This window comes from Odontesthes bonariensis, chromosome 22 (assembly GCF_027942865.1).
Source record: "Odontesthes bonariensis isolate fOdoBon6 chromosome 22, fOdoBon6.hap1, whole genome shotgun sequence".
NCBI classification, from domain to species: Eukaryota; Metazoa; Chordata; class Actinopteri; order Atheriniformes; family Atherinopsidae; genus Odontesthes; species Odontesthes bonariensis.
The window spans coordinates 6,477,740-6,497,217 of record NC_134527.1 but is presented as its reverse complement, the minus strand read 5'-3'; the positions used below and the strand labels follow the sequence as shown (position 1 = coordinate 6,497,217).

At 43.1% G+C, this 19,478-nt stretch overlaps 1 protein-coding gene across 1 annotated transcript; it reads right to left on the bottom strand.

Moving 5' to 3' along the window:
* Positions 1–5,413: 5,413 nt before the first annotated feature.
* On the bottom strand, positions 5,414–19,111 carry bnip3lb (BCL2 interacting protein 3 like b). The gene is made up of 6 exons (XM_075456668.1): positions 18,787–19,111; positions 13,148–13,361; positions 11,127–11,205; positions 10,617–10,720; positions 9,716–9,865; positions 5,414–7,884 (listed from the first exon to the last, which is right to left on the bottom strand). The coding sequence occupies exons 1-6, from the start codon at positions 18,839–18,841 to the stop codon at positions 7,836–7,838; spliced, it is 651 nt and encodes a 216-aa protein (XP_075312783.1). The 5' UTR covers positions 18,842–19,111; the 3' UTR covers positions 5,414–7,835.
* Between the last annotated feature and the right edge of the window lie 367 nt (positions 19,112–19,478).

The window sequence follows — 19,478 nt, the reverse complement described above, 5'->3', positions numbered from 1 at the left end:
TTTCTTACCCTGATATTGATCATTAACCCGCTGAGAAATCCCGCACTGCAAACTTCTGCTTATGCCGCTGTTTTCCGAACTTTGCACACTTGACAGTTTTTAGTATCTCGCTGTCTCTGCCCAGAAGACTCCAATTCATCTGGTGTGCTCGCTCTGCTGTCACTTAGACGAGTAATGTTCAGTTCAGCCTGTTTAACAAAACCACACAGAGTACGGCACCCCTGCAGCCAGGCTGCACCTACAGCCTGATAAATGCTGAACGTTCAGAAAGTGGAGGGACACACTGCTCTGCCTGTAGTTCGTCATAGCAAACGTGTTATCGGAGCAACGAAGACCATCATAAAATTCTCACTTTACGGCAGCATGCATCAAGATCCGGGGTGTAATTACTGCTGTAACGGTGCATCAAAGTCAGTTCATTTAAACCGCAGTGAAAGCCATTAGCATCCTGCCTGCCTGGATGTGTCTTCATTAAGTCATAGTCAGGGAGCCAAAGTTTCAAAAATGGGTTGAACCTGACATGGTCTGCCATACTTTTTGTGTTTTTTATGTTCATTTTGACCCTAAGAAGCAATTATCAGAGGGTCTGCTCTGCCGGAAACATCGCGAAAAAAAATTGTGGCCATTTTAGTGCATGTACCCTTCATTTTTTGATAGAAAATGTTGTAAAATTACAATTTTCCACAAATCCTGGGTTGGGTAAGCTGTCAATGAATGCATTCCAGATGCACAGAACACATGTGGAGACAACATCCAATTCAATTATAACTCTTAAAATACACTTCTACATGATTTTGGCTCAATTTAATGCAAAGAAATCAGGCGTTTTTTCACTTTTTTTCCAATATTTTCATCTTTACTTCATTGGCAATCAATTATTCCCCCAAATTATGACACCAGTCAATATGCCATTCTGTTCACCAAACAGTATACTCATTCCATAGAAACAATTGGAAAAATCCAACCAAAATCATTGGCTCTGTGATGATTTCACTGCTACATACGGCACATACACTAAAATGGCCACAAGTTTTTTTTTTTGTAATGTTTCCGGCAGAGCAGACCCTCTGATTATTGCTTCTTAGGGTCAAAGTGAACATAAAAAAACACAAAGTATGGCAGACCATGTCAGGTTCCACCCATTTTATTGAGCTTTTGAGACTTTGGCTCCCTGACTATTATTATGGCGCTAAAAAGTTGAGTTGTGTTTGAACAATTTTAGTTGAGCTTCCCTGTGAGGCTTGAATGAATTAGTACTGCATGGTGATCAATAAGAACAGGCCATAGGAGTCCACTCTAACACACATCATTGACGCCTGGCTTACATTAAAACAAACAATAGCTCTCCGGCACAAGAGGCCACGGAAAACATTTTAGCACCGAGTCCTCGTCGGCCCAGTTTCCATAACAACGGGATGGGATGTAAATGGCTTTGCTGCTTCCATTCCCTCTCTCAGAGGACCATGGCGGCTGCTGTGTGTGTGCGTTTTTTTAATGTGTGGGTGAGCTGTCTTCTCTGCAGGAGAGGACAGCAAAAGGTTGACAACTCTACGTCTCCGTCTCCAAGCGTTGGGACTGCAGTTATGCCCAAAAGGCCCAAACTATGTCACGACGCTCCCTCCCACCCCCTCGCCGAACTCGTCTTCCCACAAAACAAAACAAAGGCTCAGAGCAGAGACGGGGGAAAGTGTTTGATAATTAGAGGGGAAAGTTGGCAGGGGGCCCGATAAACAGTTGGAAGAGGCGGAGGGAGTGTGTGGCCTCTGTACAGGAAGGGCACGGCCTTGGCATTCAGAACAGATGTAGGACAAGCGGCGAGAAATCCGTGTGGATCCTCTTATTGGCTGATCTCAGAGAAAACACGGGCGATTAGATTAGATCATCGGTCAGGTTCTGATCAGTTTACAGTCTGAAAAGAAAAAAGTGAGATGCCTGAGCTGGCATCATGCTCTTATTTTTGTTGTTTTTTTCTGAAAAAGGAGTGCGTAGATTTGAGAATAAAAGCTAATAAATGCTGCATTCACAGCATGTTTTTATGAACAACTACACACTGATGACATCAAGTTATCGTGCAAGGTGCTGGCTTTGCTATGAGGCAGTTTGTGGTTCAGTGTCTTTTCCAGAGATGCTTCCGGAGGTGAACCAGAGGGGTAGGACAGGCCAAGGGGATGACCCAGTCTACTTCCTGGCCAGCAGGCGCTCCATTATTCAGTGGATAGGAGTGAAATTCCTCTATGTGTGTCTATCGAGTTTAATTTCGCTCCATCATCAGGTCAAAAGGATTATTAGCATTACTTTGCTCTAACAAACACAATTCAGAATTGCTTCACTTTGTTAAATGTTGTTTTATCACAATTAGTTTTGTTTTTTGAAAAGTATTAGTTGTTTTTTGTACTAAAATGAGTCTTTAGCTGAAGACAGCGCCCCCTGTCTGCTGTTTTTCCCAGTGGGCAGAGAGGTAAACCTGCAGTTTACCATTTTTCAGAAATGACGAGCATCACTGTCCTACACGTATGTGAAGACACAACACAAAAAAACTAAAGCCGATGTCTCTTTGTTGCACTTTGTTCAACAAGTGAGCTTTCCACGGGTCAGTTTGGACAGAACTGTTACATCTTACCACAAGTTTTTTTTAAATAGCACATAAAATAACAAGAAATAAGAGTGAAACAAATCCCTGCCTGCATGAACAGACATTTAATTCAAACACTCCATTAAACCAACTTGATCTCAAATGAATTGGATGTTTGTCGCTGGAAATTGCTTCTTGCTGCAGCACATTCTGCTGAAAGCTGGGGAGATGAAGTCTCCTCGCCAGAGGGACAGAGATGGAGCCAGCCACCACCCTGTAACCCATGGTAACGCTGTCAGCTGCAGTGGGAGGAGCTACATGTCTCAGAGCTTTTGGATTGGCTGGGAACAGGTGTTGTGAGGTTCCATATAGGGAGGAGGCGAGAAGGGAGCATCGCATGTAGTAGGGGCTACTTTAAAGATCAGATCTTTGCTACTCGACTAAAAGTGTGACAACAAACACGATACTTTATTCAAAGCCTGGACTGTGTTGGCAAGTGGTGACATATATGTGACGAGATTCCTGCAAACCAACCTGAGCTGCATCAGTTTGAACAGAAAAACAGGTTCTAGTTCAGGATAATCAGCCTGAAATACATCATTTCTTGTGTTAATGTGGTTTAAAATCATATTTTGGAATTTGGATTTCGAAGGATGGAAGTGCAGACTGTCAGCCACAGGAGTGCAGTGCTTCCCCTCTGAACAGAGTCCCTGTTGTCCTCATAGTGACAAGACTAAAGGTGTGTTCAGGGGCCCCATTGAGCAGTTTCAAATAGCCATAATCAGCACTGACATGGGGGCCTCCTGAAGGTCTTCGGGCTCTGGTTTCAATATGCTTAAAGATCCAGGTTACACAGGGTCGAAGCCTTCATGGACAGGTTGACGCAGTAAAACAAGATGTTGAATAAAATATAACCTTCAAATGTTCAGTTAGCCGACATTTCATCAGATATGTCACTTTTTGGCAGTCCAGCTTCTTCTGTATTTACTTTGTGAAAGACACGATGGTCCTCTCAACCTTTTGTTCGCTCAGCTTATCTGAACCTGCTTACGCTGTCAGGCAGAGCTTACCGGACCTTCCAGGAAGTCGGAGAACTTCTTGAGAATTCCTGAGAAGCTCAGGGCCTCAGGTTTCAGTCACTCACCAAACATTTGTAAAGCTTCTGCTGCTGTGGACTTAAACCACAGCCAAAAAAAAAAAAAAAAAAGTGCTCGAGGGCTGTGACAGCTGCCGAGTGTGACAGCGTGTGAAATCAAGTGCACAGAGAGACAGTTTCAGTCCCACAAAAAGAAAGATCCACTTATTGCGACATAATGACAAAAAACATTTTTTTTATTCAAGTCTGGTTCTTACCAGGTCTTTAAATGAAGTAAATACAACTTCAGCTAAATTAACACACATTACATTGTGTCTCTGGGCCAAAATGCAGAAGAAGTGTAAGTTCACTCTGACTGCTTCTAAGGTGAGAAGCAGTCAGGTGTTTCTAATCAAATACACTTGATAAATTGACCGTGAGCAGGTGTGAGCACCACAATATAGGCCGAAGTTTTGGCAGTTTGCCCGTCAGGAGCACTTAGATGTGTGATGGCACAATGCCAAGCAGGAAAGACATCAGCAGCGAGCTTAGAGAAGCAACTGCTGCTGCCGCCCATAAATCTGCAAGGGGTTATAAGGCCATTTCCAAAATATTTGGAGTCCATCATTCCAGAGTGAGAAATATTATTCACAAGTGGAAAACATTTAAGACGGTTGTTAATCTTCTCAGGAGTGGACGTCCCAGCAAGTTCACCCCAAGGTCAGAAACCCAAGAGCTACATCTCAGACTCTACGGGCCTCAGTTAGCATGTTAAATGTTAAATACTGCTTCTACACTGACTTGTTTTTTTTTTCAGTAAAAATTGACACGGTGTAATAAGCAGAGGTTGTATTTACGCTATTTTTAAGACCTGATAAGGAACAGGTGATCTTTTTAATAGCTTCACACACTGAGTCGTACAACCTTATAATTTCATTATTTTTTGCATTACTGTATCTTTAACAACTACTGTTTGTGGTACAGAGGTGGAAAGAGTACTGAAAATTTGTACTCGAGTACAAGTACTGTTGCTTAAATTGTACTCAATTACAAGTAAAAGTACTAGTGTTAAAAAATACCAAAGTAAAAGTACTTGAGTACTTTGTACTCCACTTTGTACTCTAGTACTTTGTACTTGAGTACTCTAGCAGGGTGTATACAGGTATACACAACTTAAATTTAAGACTTATTAAGACCTTTTAATACCACTTCTAAATGACAGTATGGTAAAATGACGGTTGAGTTTAAGAACATCGACTAAATGTGTGTCATGCGAAAAGATCACAAAAATGTCATCACGGTCCTAAATTAAATTTATAACAATATTTTCAGAACATTTAAGTCCCATGAACAAATGCTTATAAAATCAAGTAAATATACTTAAAAAAAAAAATACTGTTCCTTTAGAGCAAAAAGAAAAATACACAAATATTTAAGACCCATGCAATCTGAATTTAAGACAATTTAATACTTTTTAAGGACCCGCGGCCACCCAGGATCACCAGAACTGGACAATAGAAGATTGGAAAAACGTTGCTAACATTATTAATACTATAACAATAGCAGTCTAAATAGCTCTCTAACTTGGGATGGGTCTCCATCTAATACATAATAAAAATAAAATGACAAAGAGGGGGGAATTAATTATTATTATTGTTTTTTTTTTTTTTAAACAGAAAATTCAATTCCCGTATTTTCTAGAGAACTTTAACACCAAAGGTTTCTGATAACTGCTCAAATTAAAAAAAGACACAGTCACAAATGGCTTAATTCAGGTCATCTTTAATGACAAAATGTTCATCAATTTTATCAATGTAGTGGGAAAAAAAATTGAAGCAAAACGCATCATTACAATAACTACTGTTCGACCATCACAGCTTGAAGGGAAATCTCTTTCTGCGCCTTCCGTTTCTATTCATCAGGCCCTGCCGTCAACAATAGGGGTTGTGTTTTCGCCTTTTTTTTTTTTCTTTTTTTTTCAAAACACCATGTGTGTCAAACTCAACTCCCGCTCTGTGCGTTCACAATCTCACTACAAAGTCGGGGAAAAAAAGAAAAACAAGCCAATGAACAAAAGAAGAAAAAAAAAACCTAACAATTAAAACAAACTACACGGGAAAGAATGATTCATAATTCCACTTTCAAAAGCTGCACGTGCAAACAGGCTGAAGCGTGAGGCCTGCGACGAACACGAGCCTCTGGTGGTTGTTAAAGGAGTCCTTTAGAGGAAACTTTAAAAGAAGCGCGTGCTGCTAATCATTCAACAGAGAGGCTAATTTCACTGCGTCTTCAGCGACCGAGATGTCGGAGCTTTAGTCTTTTCTCCTCCCGACAATGAGATGTATTTTGAAACTGAAACAAGGCGAAGCCACAACTTCCTGTCACGCGACAAAGTTTAAGTGCAAAGAAAAATAGATATTAAAAAAAAGCCATTTGGAAAGGCAGCTATGAAGACCTTTACCGCGACATTTCATGTCAAAGCCCGTTCGCCTGTCGATGCAGAGGTCCGCAGGCCGAGAAAGAAGAAAAACGCTTAAAAACCGCCTTCGCTTTTCTCCTGAATGACTGAAAACACTTGCTGCTGCTGCTGGTGTGCAAGTTTAGATCTCACAGCACGCAAGATCTCTAGGAATCATTTCACCTCTGCATGGAACCACTCTACGCCACACAAAAGGATGTGAGCAAACTCTGCCGACCCTGGTCTTGTTCAGACAAAAACGGATCGGTCTGCCTCACGGAAGCTGAAGTTTAACATCAAGCTTTGCAGTGGACATGGCAGACAAGCTTCTCCAAACCCCCCCCCAGTCGACGAGAAGCTGCTGCGCTTTAGCAGCGTCACACAGAAGTGAGTGTCACCGCTCTGCCTGTCCAGTCAGACTGAAGAAGCATCCCTTCATCTGCAGCTTCATGCAACTATTTCTGCTCCTTTTCTTGGCATTTTTTGGCAACGTGTTGGAGGATCCAGGACTGGCTGTGTTGGATGCTTTGTCCAAAATAGTGGCAGTTTCATATCTTGAAAAAAAATAAAAATAAATAAACTTCTATAAAAAGAAAAAAATTTGCCTTCCGTTTCTTCATGACATACCTTTGACTTTTTAAAACAAAAATCCCTCGATACTTTGCAAAACAAACGACTAACGGATGTAGCACCCAGCCCCGTGTGAAGGTTGATTAAGCTGCAGACAAACCAGGACGCTCACAAGAGGCTCAGCGTGGACACAGAAGCAGTCCGGACGGCCAACAGAAACTTTCCCTGGAGCACACGGTCCCAAGAGCCAGATCTGTTAGATCTGTGCACGTGTTACTGTGCACAGAACCTGCCCGCAGACGACTCGCATCTCCCGTACACCCTGTTTTCCAGTTATTGTCGAAACACGCAACACACCGTGTGCGTTCGGACGCACGGCTTTCTCTGCTTTTCGCCACAGAAACGGTGAAAATCAAATGGACACATGAATCTCTGGTGGCATACGGAAGCAGAGGGCTCTTATAGTTTGTGTTGGCCACTGTGGTAACTCCTTCAATTGTAAAATCTTCCTAATAAACGACCACTGAATCTAAATTAAATAAAAAATAAAAAGAAGAAGATTTTTCTTAAAGAAACGGAAACAAAATGGCTATTTTAAGGAAAAAAAAAAGGCATGATCACATCTTCAGTGTGCGCAGTCGACTGAATTTGGTCGAACCCTAACGAGATCGAGTGCGGGCTACTGGTGCAGGCGGCACAATCTGTGGTCAGTCCTCCTCTACCGTCACATGATCAGAGGGCACCAAACAAAAAAAAAAAAAAGACATGCAGTAGAGGAGTTTGGTTTAATGCTGCGACCCTGCCTGTAAACCCACCCATCGTAGGCTTTTAAACCCAATTGTTGGGGAAAGGAGATATGACCTTACTCATTGTTGAAAAGCTCGTACGAATGAGTGAGGGAGTCATGGAGTGGAGACGCCGGGGATATCTACAGACAATCAGAACAGCCGATCAAGAAAAAAAACAGCGAGAGGAAGGAGGGGAGAGGGCGGGAAGAGGCAGATGCGTTTCTCCTGAGAACATGTCATATCTCAGGGCGGAGAAGGGGAAGCGAGGGCAGGCGGGATGGAGGGAGGGGAGGCGGGCATTCCTCTCGCGACAGCTAAACTTTCTCCAACAGCTCGTGGCCACTCGTCAGGCACTTTTCTTCAGATTCAGGTTCAGAAGGAGCTGGCGGGTGGCGTGGTCAACCTCTTTCCGATGTAGACCCTGAGAGGAGGGGAAACAGAGAAGAAGGAGGTTTGCAAATGATTCAATCAAACAGATATGAAAGGATACGTCCACAGAAGAAAAAACAAACAAATGCTTTTTATTCTAAACAGAAAGAGAGAAAAGGATTTATTTTACAACATATCAAAGCCCAGGACATCCAGCGGGGATGTGACGGTTAGCTTAAATGACTCGTTTCATGCCTCGTGGTGTTGAACATGACTGCTGCACTGACTGAGGAGCCCATGTGTTATCACAAAGCCGGCACTGCTGGGAGTGTCAGAGCCAGATCTGAGGCAGCAGGTGTGCAGCAGCTGCTCAGCAGAGACCAACAGACACAGCTGACTCCTGCCTGTGGCGTACGGCTCCCTCTGCTGGACAAACTACGCAATCACAGCGGCTTGGCCCCAAACCAGGCGGTGATATTCAGCTGCATCAACAGCATAAACCGGCTCTTCATTTTGTTTTAGGACTGAAAGCGCTAAATATAATTTATCTACTCAAAGCAACCTGTGATGAATTAAAACGTGCTTTCACAGCTACTAGTTGTTTTGTGTTTGTAACTTTACTGAGTGGAGAGGTCACTTTCTCTATGAAATCTTAGCTTAAAACAACAACAAAAAAAAAGATTATTTTGACTTAAGTAAAAATAGCAGATTGTTACTTTAAGTACAATAAATTTATTTTTAAAAACCAACCTACAGATGTCGTAGTTGGACCACATTGACACAAGAGACACTAAATCTAATGATGTACTAATCATCCACTCACTGGCTATTTGGTCTCCTACGGAAAAGCTGCAACCCCCTCTTTACTGTCAAGCACATGTGCATGCACACTGATAGAACCATCTCCAAAATTTTGGCACAATGACTCCATAAAGTAACAAATGGCCATTTGGAGCTTCCATTTCTCTGTCTATGGATGAGACGTAAAATTTCTGGCTTTTGTTTTATTTGTCACCAAAATGTTGTTTTTCCCCTTTGACACTTAATTCAGGACTCTGTATCAGGTTAAATACGTCTTTTGCGAGACAGACCTCAAAGCAATCATTTCCTTGTATTTGGTGGGAGCCACAGACTGCAGTTACAGCCAAGTGAACAGTAGGTGGCAGCAGCACAGCGCTCAATCTGCCGCTAAAACAGAAAAGAAGACAAACTAACGCAGCAGCTAATTCACTTACGCACATCCGAGGCCATGTCTAATCCAGTTAGTCACAGGCTTATCGAGCTCCTTTATTATTTAATATTTATTTAGTTTTACATTGGATTTTGAATCCCTAATTGCACTGACTGAACCAGTTACACTTGTTATATTTTTATGGTTAAGATTGTTTTACTGGTGCACAATTATTACATAAATAAGTAATTCAGTACATTTATATCTGTTTATTTGTTTTTTTTTAAAAATAGGAAAGAAACATTTAAGTCAAGTCTGATGTTGCACTAAAGAATGATCCCAGTCTTTTCCACACAATGGTACTAAACCTCAGATCGGTGCATCCCTAGTATTGAGGTCTGGAGCGCCAACACTAATGTCTGCGTCTCATTTGTTGCGATTCTTCTTCGCTGAAAATTATAATAACTCCTAAAATGTCTTCTCCCCTACCTGAGCCACTTGAGCTGAACAACTCCACATAGATTTTTTTTAAAAACGACATTTAAAATAAAAAATTCTTTGACCTCAAACACGTTCATTTCCATCAATATAAGCCTGGAAAAAAATAAAAATCCACCATGGTCAAAGAATCCTTCAAACGTCGCTACTGTCAGTGTTGTACACACACCGACGCTGCAAGTGGAAACGGGATTTGTGGCGTTTTGAGTCTTACCCCAGCCCCAGAGCGACAATGTGCGACAGCACCAGCGAGGGGATGAAGACTTTGAGAAACTCGGCAGAGAAGATGCCTCCTTTCTTCATGGCCCCGGTCTTCCTCATGCTGAGCGTTACCGAGCGTCGAGGGTGACGGAAATGAAATTCCCTGCAAGACAGAAAATGAACCACACTCACTTCAGATGCCACCGGACACGTATCCGAAGTAAACATGCATCCCAACGCCTCGCAGTCTGCTCCTTTTCTTCGTCACACCGACTGAAAAACAGTGAACTTTTTTCTGGTGTTTAAATGTTTTTATAATTCACGGGTCAAAAATGACCCATAAGACAATCTTTGTACCCTAGTGGTGTCCAGCCCACATGGAAACATAAACAAAAATAAAGAATGACTTTTTCTAATGATGGGGTCCCTTTAGGAAAAGTCATAAAATTTCAAGTTGGGAAAAGATAGTTTAAGGTATTTTTTTCTACAGCTAAACATGGTAGTGGCTCACTTTTGACCCGCAGGACAACAGGAGGGTTAAAGTCTATTAAAATGTATTAAAAGATAAGAAAAATGAGACAGATTTAAGTTAAAGTTACAGTCAGAAAATTGACACGAGTTGTTAGGATCATTATGTACGTCTGCGTGTTCATTACAGTTGTAATCCAGGTGGGAACGCCCTTTTTTGTCATGTCAGTTTTATGCACCTCTTCACATAAGACTCCCACAGCAGAGGACTAAACCTTTGACTGTTTCCGTACGCATAGAAATTTCATCGCAGCAGGCTTCATTTTTGTGCGTCCAAACACTTTTATCACCACAATCACAAACGCCTCTTTCTGCACCGACAAGCAGCCGAGTGTGTTCAGTTGCCATGGAGACGGAAGGCTGATGTTTACATAACCGAGACGTACTTGGGGGGAATGTTTTCCGGTCGACTGGACCAGTCGGCGACCCAATCTGCGTCCTTCATCAGGATGTCCATGTCCCTCTCCTTGTCCAACGCGTCGTCTTCAGACTGGAGGAACAAAACGAGTTATTTAACAGCCTGACCCTGCAGACTTGCCCTATGAAGCACATTTTGTCAGGACTAACGGGACATGCCCTCAATACTTGTATAAGCATGCGCAACAGACAGAGGCTCGCTCTAAAAATCACTTCCTGGCAACATCAACAAAAAGAAAGACAGAAAGAAAAAAGAAAACAAACAATCCGCTGTCCTGTAAGAGAGGGAACGGTAATGGTGAGCAAGCCGTGCAAAGCGGAAAAAAATAAGAAAAATCTACTCTCAGTGAGGAAGCCATCTCCATAGAAACAACAGGCAGGCGGCAGTTGTTCACACACAGCACCTCGGGGAGGCCAGCGGTTGAGGTTGCCGTGGCAACGGAGTGATGGAAAAGCTGCGGAGGCACGCGAGCGCTTACTTGGCTGTCTCCTCTGCCGGTCACGTCCACATCGAAGATGATCTGTCCCTCCTCCTGGGGAGAGTGGGGCCGCGGAGGACTGCGGAGTCACAGCAGACAAACCAGAGGCCTTTTACATCAGCAAACTCACAAACCTCCCGACACCTTCATGCACTGAAAACTCCTCCGTGTGACTGAAGATCACATGAAAGACCAATGCACCAGCACCATTCCGCTCGAGTAGATCTATAGATAACCTCTGAGTGTGTGCTCGGTTACCAGTTAATAAACTGCCTGGAAAACATACATGACAAACCTTGAGCACGAAGTTTTCCTTTTACCCTCGTGGTATCGGTGTGATAAAGGACAGATAAGTTCTTACAGTTCTGTTATGGCAGTTATGACAGACAATTGGAACACTTTTGGAAAGTCCTTTGACCCATGAGTGGTAAACAAAATGATTGAACCAACCGTGTGATTGGATATTTGCTGATTGGGGAAACTTTCCAATTATTTTGTGTCTTTATTTTCTGACATTTTACAAGCTGAGCCAAAGAAGTCACACAACTTCAGTAAAAACATGATGAAAAAGCAACGTGCGGCTCTAATACTTTCCCTCCTAGTGATCTAATGCTTAAAAATGTCATCTTGAGTTCAATGTTTGACCAGTCCGTTACTCACAGTAAAGTCCAGCTGCTCCTGTACTCTGACCTTTCTTATGAAAGGAGTTTGGTGGTCCGCGACTTAGGGGAATGTGTAAAGAAACATTTTCTTAGTTAACTTTGAGCGCCCTGACACATGTATTGCTCTAAAGGTGGTAGAAGCAGTGTTGCATTGATGTTTGTTCCTGCTTAGGTAACACAATGTCCCCAGCTCAAACAGTTAAAAACATCCTCAGGTGACTCCCTGACAGCTGCAGTCAGGCGTGCTGATAAGGTCAGCTTTATCGCAGCCTTCAGGGTTACACATGAACGCATGATGTGGACACAGGATGAAGGGTCACATTTTCCTAACATGTCAACAAAAGTGAGGTAAGAAGACGTTTACGCTCATGTATGATTATATTTCTGGAAGAAACTCAAACCTTGATAGGCTGGCGTCTCTGATTCAAAGCCGACTCAACACAACACCAGCCACTCCTCAATGTTGGGTGGATTCTTGTTTTCCAAATATGTTTTTGGAGGTCAAGTTTCCACTGTTAAACACTTTGTATAAAATGGTTGTGCAATGAGCTCTGTTTGGATACGTGAACAGCACAACAGAAAATGTCTTGCTTAAAAGGTGTTTCTACAAGCTGCTGAATGATTTCCATGCGTTTGTCTCCAGCAGGTTAGACTGCTGTAACGGCCTGCTCACTGGGCTCTAAACGGGCTGTAAGACAGCTGCAGTACATCCAGAACGCTGCTGCTCGAGTCCTGACTAGAACCAGGAAATACGACCATATTAGTCCAGTGCTCAGGTCTCTGCACTGGCTTCCTGTCGCTCAGAGAATAGACTTTAAAACAGCTCTGCTCGTGCATCTCTGACATGTAAGAGCCATATGAACCAACTCGGGCTCTGAGAACCTCAGGGAGGGGTCTCCTGCTGGGGCCCAGAGTCAGGACGAAACAAGCTGAGGCTGCGTTTCAGTTTGATGCTCCTAACATCTGGAACAGCCTCCCAGAACATGTGAGACAGGCCTCAACTCTGACTATGTTCAAATCCAGGTTGAAAACAGTTCTGTTTAGCTGTGCATATGACACCTGAAAGTATTTTATCTGCACTCTTCGCTATTAATTTAGTTAATCGATGATTATATTTTGGTTTTTTGGAATGATTTTATTTGCCTTCTTGTGATTTTATGTAGCTGTAAAGCACTTGTGCTCTACAAATAAACTATCCCTGGTTCTTTGTGAGTTCTTAAGAGAGCCATCTCTGATGGAAGTACAGAAAAATAAAAGCTCAAAACAGAAATGAGTAACGCTGGAGCTGAGAGAGAATCTAAAGAAGCTTTCGCCTCCAATCGCGGGATCTTTCGAGCGGCAAAGTGTTCGTAACGCTACCTGTCACAGGAGGAGTTGCTGCGGCTGGACTCGTGCTGGGCGTCCAACAGGATCTTCTCCATGTCTCCGTTGTGGATGGAGGAAGAGGAGGGGACATGCTCCAGTCCCCCCACCATGGCCTCCTCTTCCTCCACCTGCGGGATGGGCAGCAGGCCAGCTGTGGAGGAGGACTGGGCTTGATGAGCTCGGTTCATCTCCAACTCTACCCAGGACCCTGGGAGGAGAAACAGAAAAAAAAAATTGTGAATTCGCTCGTTTGTTTCCTACCGCATCTGTGTTTATGTGCACTTCAAATGACTTCATTGGAAAAGGTTGTGACGTAACGACATGAAACATGCTTTAAGGAGGGAATAAAAACTGCTCAAATTTAAAAAAAGAAAGAAAAATAATAAATTATGAACACCTCTCAACGTTTTTCCGTTCATAACTGGCCGCGGTGAGTGTTCCTGGTTCCTGACCACAGCGCATTACTTAGCATCGATGAAAAAAAAAGCCCAAAACACGCAAATGGGTCGGGAAAAAAGTAGCCCCAAACCCTGTGACCAGAGTCAGGCCACCTGATCCTTTTTTTCACATTTACAGGGTTCAGGCCCGACAACAATAGGGGAGTCGGTCTCTGTGTGCTTCACAGCTCTTCGAACACACGTGGAGCATAAAGTCTGAATAGTACGTAAGATTTCTGCATTCACAGCCCTTCAAAGTCCACAAAAAATGTAGACTGATGAGACTTAGTGGTAAGTTTCAGACTCGTACTTTCTATTGTACATTACAATTAGTGCTCTGTTGTATGTATTTAATGTAGCAGTTGGAGCTGATTTCACTTTCTTTACATACAGCTGGGCCGCTTAAAGGGGAACTCCGGGGCATTTGAAGCGTGTTTCCATTGCTAGGGGTTGTCAAATAGTGATAGTAGGACACAGAGAGATGCGTATCTGCGCTCCCTGTGTGGAGATCGCTCTGTCCGCACAGCATGTCATGCGAGGCTAATACGTGGTGGCTAAGGGGCAAGCGCTAACCCTTCCACGTAAAACAACAACTTGCACACTGCAGAAACGTCACACCACTTTATAACCCATCCGACAATAAAGTCACAAGCCTTACCATCAAAACCATATGCATGGTTCTCACATTACTGGCATGGGGACGTTACAAAACAACTTTATAAACAGCATGTAACTCACCGGCTGGTTGTATGCTCGCGCATGTGAAAGCCCAAAAGAGTCGATGGAGAATAATCCCATATACAAAACAATTATATTCTCTAGAAAAACTGCGTTCAAGTATTTAAAACATTACAACAATATTACTGGGCATGTATTGTTGTAATGTTTTAAATACTTGAACGCAGTTTTTCTAGAGAAGATAATTGTTTTGTATATGGGATTATTCTCCATCGACTCTTTTGGGCTTTCACATGCGCGAGCCTACAACCAGCCGGTGAGTTACATGCTGTTTATAAAGTTGTTTTGTAACGTCCCCATGCCAGTAATGTGAGAACCATGCATATGGTTTTGATGGTAAGGCTTGTGACTTTATTGTCGGATGGGTTATAAAGTGGTGTGACGTTTCTGCAGTGTGCAAGTTGTTGTTTTACGTGGAAGGGTTAGCGCTTGCCCCTTAGCCACCACGTATTAGCCTCGCATGACATGCTGTGCGGACAGAGCGATCTCCACACAGGGAGCGCAGATACGCACCTCTCTGTGTCCTACTATCACTATTTGACAACCCCTAGCAATGGAAACACGCTTCAAATGCCCCGGAGTTCCCCTTTAATAGAAGAAGAAGAAGAAAGAATAGAAAAATACTTTATTCATCCCCCAATGGGGGAAATTCAAATTAGTGAAGTAGCTCAACATTTTTTTAAATATTTACAATGACTGTATTAACAACAACAATAATAATACCAATTCTAGTAAAAATACTACTACTAACTAATAATAATAATAAATGACTAAATAAACAAATAAATTTAAAAAATTTTTTTTAAAAAATGGAGGAAAAGAAGACTTAAGAAAGTATTTATATGAGTGTTTAGCTTTTGTTTGTTCAGATAAAAGAGAAAAAAAAAATATGCCTGGTACGAAGTGTAGTCAATATTACGCTGTTGATTCAACCTACACCCATTTTGGATGACTTACTTGTTATAGGATTGCTTTATTTGTGTCGCCCCAAAATATAGTGGAACACAAGTAGGGATTGGGGGGGGTTAATGGAGTCTATCGCAGTTGCCATCGGGCAAGAGGCAGCGCACACAATGGACAGGTCGCCAGTCCATCACAGAACCAGCACAGAGACCAACAACCACGCACAAATCACCAGTGTTTTTGGACTGTGGGAGGAGGCTGGAGTACCCGGAGAGAACCCAGCAAACACAGCAAGGCCCCATGCAACATTCAAACCAGGCCCATCGTGCTGTGAGCTGACACTGCAGCCGTAAGTTTATATGTTTCAATAAAATAAAAGAGGAGACAATAAGCTGCCTTTAGCTCATTTCCCTATCTTGTACCTCCCGTAATCCCAACATCGACAGAGAGGATTCTTTTTTCCTCTCCTAATCTATCATTTCTAGGCCACACGATGAGCATTGAAAATGTGTCCACCTCCAGACAAATCCATTCTTCCAAGCCACCCTTTATTATATTCGATCAGCGCCTCCCACACTAAGCGGAGAGAAGCTGGAGAAACCATGTCGATGGCGCTATTTTGAGTTGTGTCACTTTGGTGACCATCACCTGTTTGTACGGGGAGGGGTGGGGAAACGGGGATCCCACTACGGGAGGATCACGTATGCGATTTATGATAGCTTACACAGGCAAATTGCATATGTGGAGCAACCTCATAAGCAAATACACTGAGGCAACAACGCTTATGGATGACTTTGGTACAAATAAGTAAAAAAAAAGGTTTGTTTCACTGTAAAAGATTTTCTCTAAAACAGACATTATTTTGTGAGTTTTGCTGAAATTCTCTGAAGAAAGTTTCAACTGACGAGACTCAAACACTAAACGAGGAAACTTGCAAGAAACTGAACATACATTCATGATAATGTGTGACAGGAGATGCTGTTCAATGATAAGAGTTCCCATTCCAATGACCAACACATCCCAGTCTCAGCTCTGTTTCAATCTTTCACTTATTTACCTCCAGAGGTGAAAACAGACTCTACATAAGTAAGCATTTTGTGCACAAAACAGTGGCTCAACTAGGTATACACAAGATGAGCGAACCAAAATACACCGAACAAAGAAGCTTGTCATAGCTTGTCAAAGAACTTCTCTGTTTTAAACATATGTGGACACAACTGACTGGGTGTTCTGAAGAGACAGGAACCATAATCCGTGTCAACAAACCAATAAAACTAACATCCTGTTCAGAAAATCTTCCCAAAGGAGCAAAGTTTTCCTCGTATTTGTCACTAAAAAATCCACAACGTCCATCCTCTTGTGTGCTGGGTAAGCCGGTTATGTCGTGTCAAAATGCCCACCTGTAGTTTTTGACAAGTTGGGAGTATCACATAAAGTTTTTTACTAAGAAGGCCGAAGGCGGGGGAGGGAAAATGTCAGATGTTACATCGCGATCCGAAGCTGGGAGCAAAAAATTTGAACTGTCAGTCAAAGACGCTGAGGAGTAAAGTTCTATTTATTGCTGAGTGATGAGAGAGCATTAAATGCTTGTGTACGTGCGTGCTGTGCTGTGCTGTGCACGTAGACCTTGACTGGGATACATAATGCTTTCCCGGTTTGTACGTGAGCTCCAGCATGGACTGGCAGCTGAAAAGGCACAGCACGTCAGAGCCGGGTGACAAATATAGCGATGGGGCAGGTTAGCGACAGGGTGGGGAAGAAATTCTTTGCCACCCCTCATCATGCTATCAAAACACTTCTCCTTTCTCCCCCCCTGAAAACAAACAAAGAGGAGGGCCTTCGAAGCGGGTCACACGACCCCGTAAAAGTGAGTAAACAGCGTGTTACCCACGCCGCCAACGCAGGGAACCTCTCCCCCATAAACAGGCATCGACTCAGCACTCGCACTCATCCTGTGGATTACACAGCGGTCCGCAGGCCAAGCTGCTGTCCACAGCCCATTGTCTCCACTCCGTGGACTAAAACCACGTTGCCATGGCGCTAACGCTTCCGAACATTCTGGCCGCAGAGACGTTATCAGCTGTTGGATCGGCTTAGCAAAGGGAGACATGATGTGACCTCTTGCCTGGAGACTTTGTAACATAACATTAAAAAAAAACCCTTATGAGCATCTTCTGTTGTCTCACAACAGAAACACGCCGCTATCCTTCCCATCTGATTAAAAAAACGAGGCCTCGTTCTCCTTAAAGCTGTGCGTCAGCATGTACCAGCTACAAATAATATAAACAGAGTTCAGGTTAAGTCCGATGCAATCATGAGCATCATGTTTATCAGCCAAATAGCAGAGCTAGATTTACTAAAAATCTTGTAGGATTAATGTTGCGTGGCAGAGAGTTTACATGCCGTTTACGGGCAGAAATGTATACAATAAGATACAATATCCATACAAAGTTTGGGCTGTTGGACATGACACACAGGAGAACGACAGGAATTTGAGGATAATGATTTAACACAAGCTAATAAAAGTCAACACTTGTTACTTTTATCTCATAGCTGGGGGAGGAGGTAAGGCCTAAGTCACTGCTGAGTGATAATGAGGGGGAAACATTATTACCCATTTCCCAAAAGATGGCCATTTTTAGAGGCGACCATCAAACACTAAAAAAAAACAAAATAACACACATCTATGTGCATCTCAGATGAGATGCTGGAAAGTTTGTCTCCAGGCTCCGTGGGCTGCGTGCATAAAACACCTCCCTAGTCTTCATCATGTCCAAAACTTCTGTCCCCCCGCCGCTGTGGCCATAAATAGTATGCCAAGTCACGGCCACCCATAGCCTTGCAAAACTTACCACAGCAGCTCTGCCGGCAGTGCAGCAGGGTAATAAACACCCCTTTGTTTACGTCTCCAATGACCGATATAAGCCGAGGTCTGACACATAAGACCCCCTTAGTTAAAAAAAAAAAAAAAAGCAGAATTTATAAAGCTCTGTCTCAATTTACGGTCAACTCTGTAAAACTGATGAAGAGCGATTTGAAACGTGTTTATACTTAAACAACAATGTTCTCAACTTTATCAAGTTTACTACCTGAAATAAAAATACAAAAATTAGTGAAATGATGCATAACTTTCGTTTATCTTGAATGTACTGACTATAATATATCGTAAGTGTGTGTAAATGATCAAAATGCCTTTGCACCGTTTTCACCGTTTTCACCAGTTTTCACTTTCATCCTCCTTTCACCCTTGTTGACAGCGCTTTCAACACGCCTCCACCCTCTACGCCAATCTGTGATTGGTTCGTTTGCTTGTCAGTCAGGCACGGAGGATCGCCATTGGTCGCAGCGCTGTCAACGTACACACGGAACATAGCGTTCCAACGGCTCCCCGTTCGGTAAAAGCTTCGCGTTGAAAAATATATATATATATAAATAAGCACATTAAGCAGACCCTACTGATTTCAACCCGACAAATTCATTTCAGCGAGACATAATGTCGCGTTCACAAAGAGAAAAACACGCTGACAGGGTGTTACAGAGCAGCACTCAGCCTACCGTTTAGCCCCGAGTCTCCGTTGTCTGTGGAAGTAACGTTAGCAGCGTCAGACATTGTCGTGCCTGGTGAGCAGGGTGGGTTGCATGTGCACCGCCTTATCTACACACATTCAGACGCGCGGTAGCACAAGTGGCCCGAACCGTCCGCAGTCTTTGTGTTTAAAATAAAAAGGGCTAGCTGAGCTAAAAAAAAAAAAAAAAAAGCGCCACAGCCGTTTGTTTTCGTGGGTTAGCTGGGTCTGGCGGCAGCGGGCCGATCAGATCACACCTCCTCCCGAGCTGGGTGATGACGTAACACCGCCCGATTGAAACGAGAGGGAGAGGGAGTTGAGTTACTTATTTACGTAATGACTTAAAAAAAGAATCGCGCATATGATGGATGTTGCAGGCATAAGCTGTAAGCAGAAATGTATAATCTCCGGACTAAAGTAAAAAAAAACGCGTGAAGTCGTGTGGCATCCAGACTGGCGCCAGCCCAAGTTTCCAGTGTTGGTGGAGGCGTGCGTGCCTCCACGTACGCGTGACGTTAATTAGTCAGACGCGAGCTTAGTTGCAGTTTTCTGTGGCCGATTTCCCAAAGCGCCTACATCAGAAATCCCATGTAAGGTGCGATAAACTACAACAACAGATGTTCAATTAGAGTCACATTATTTTAAGCAGTGTCAACACTAATCTGATGGCGTAAAAAAACA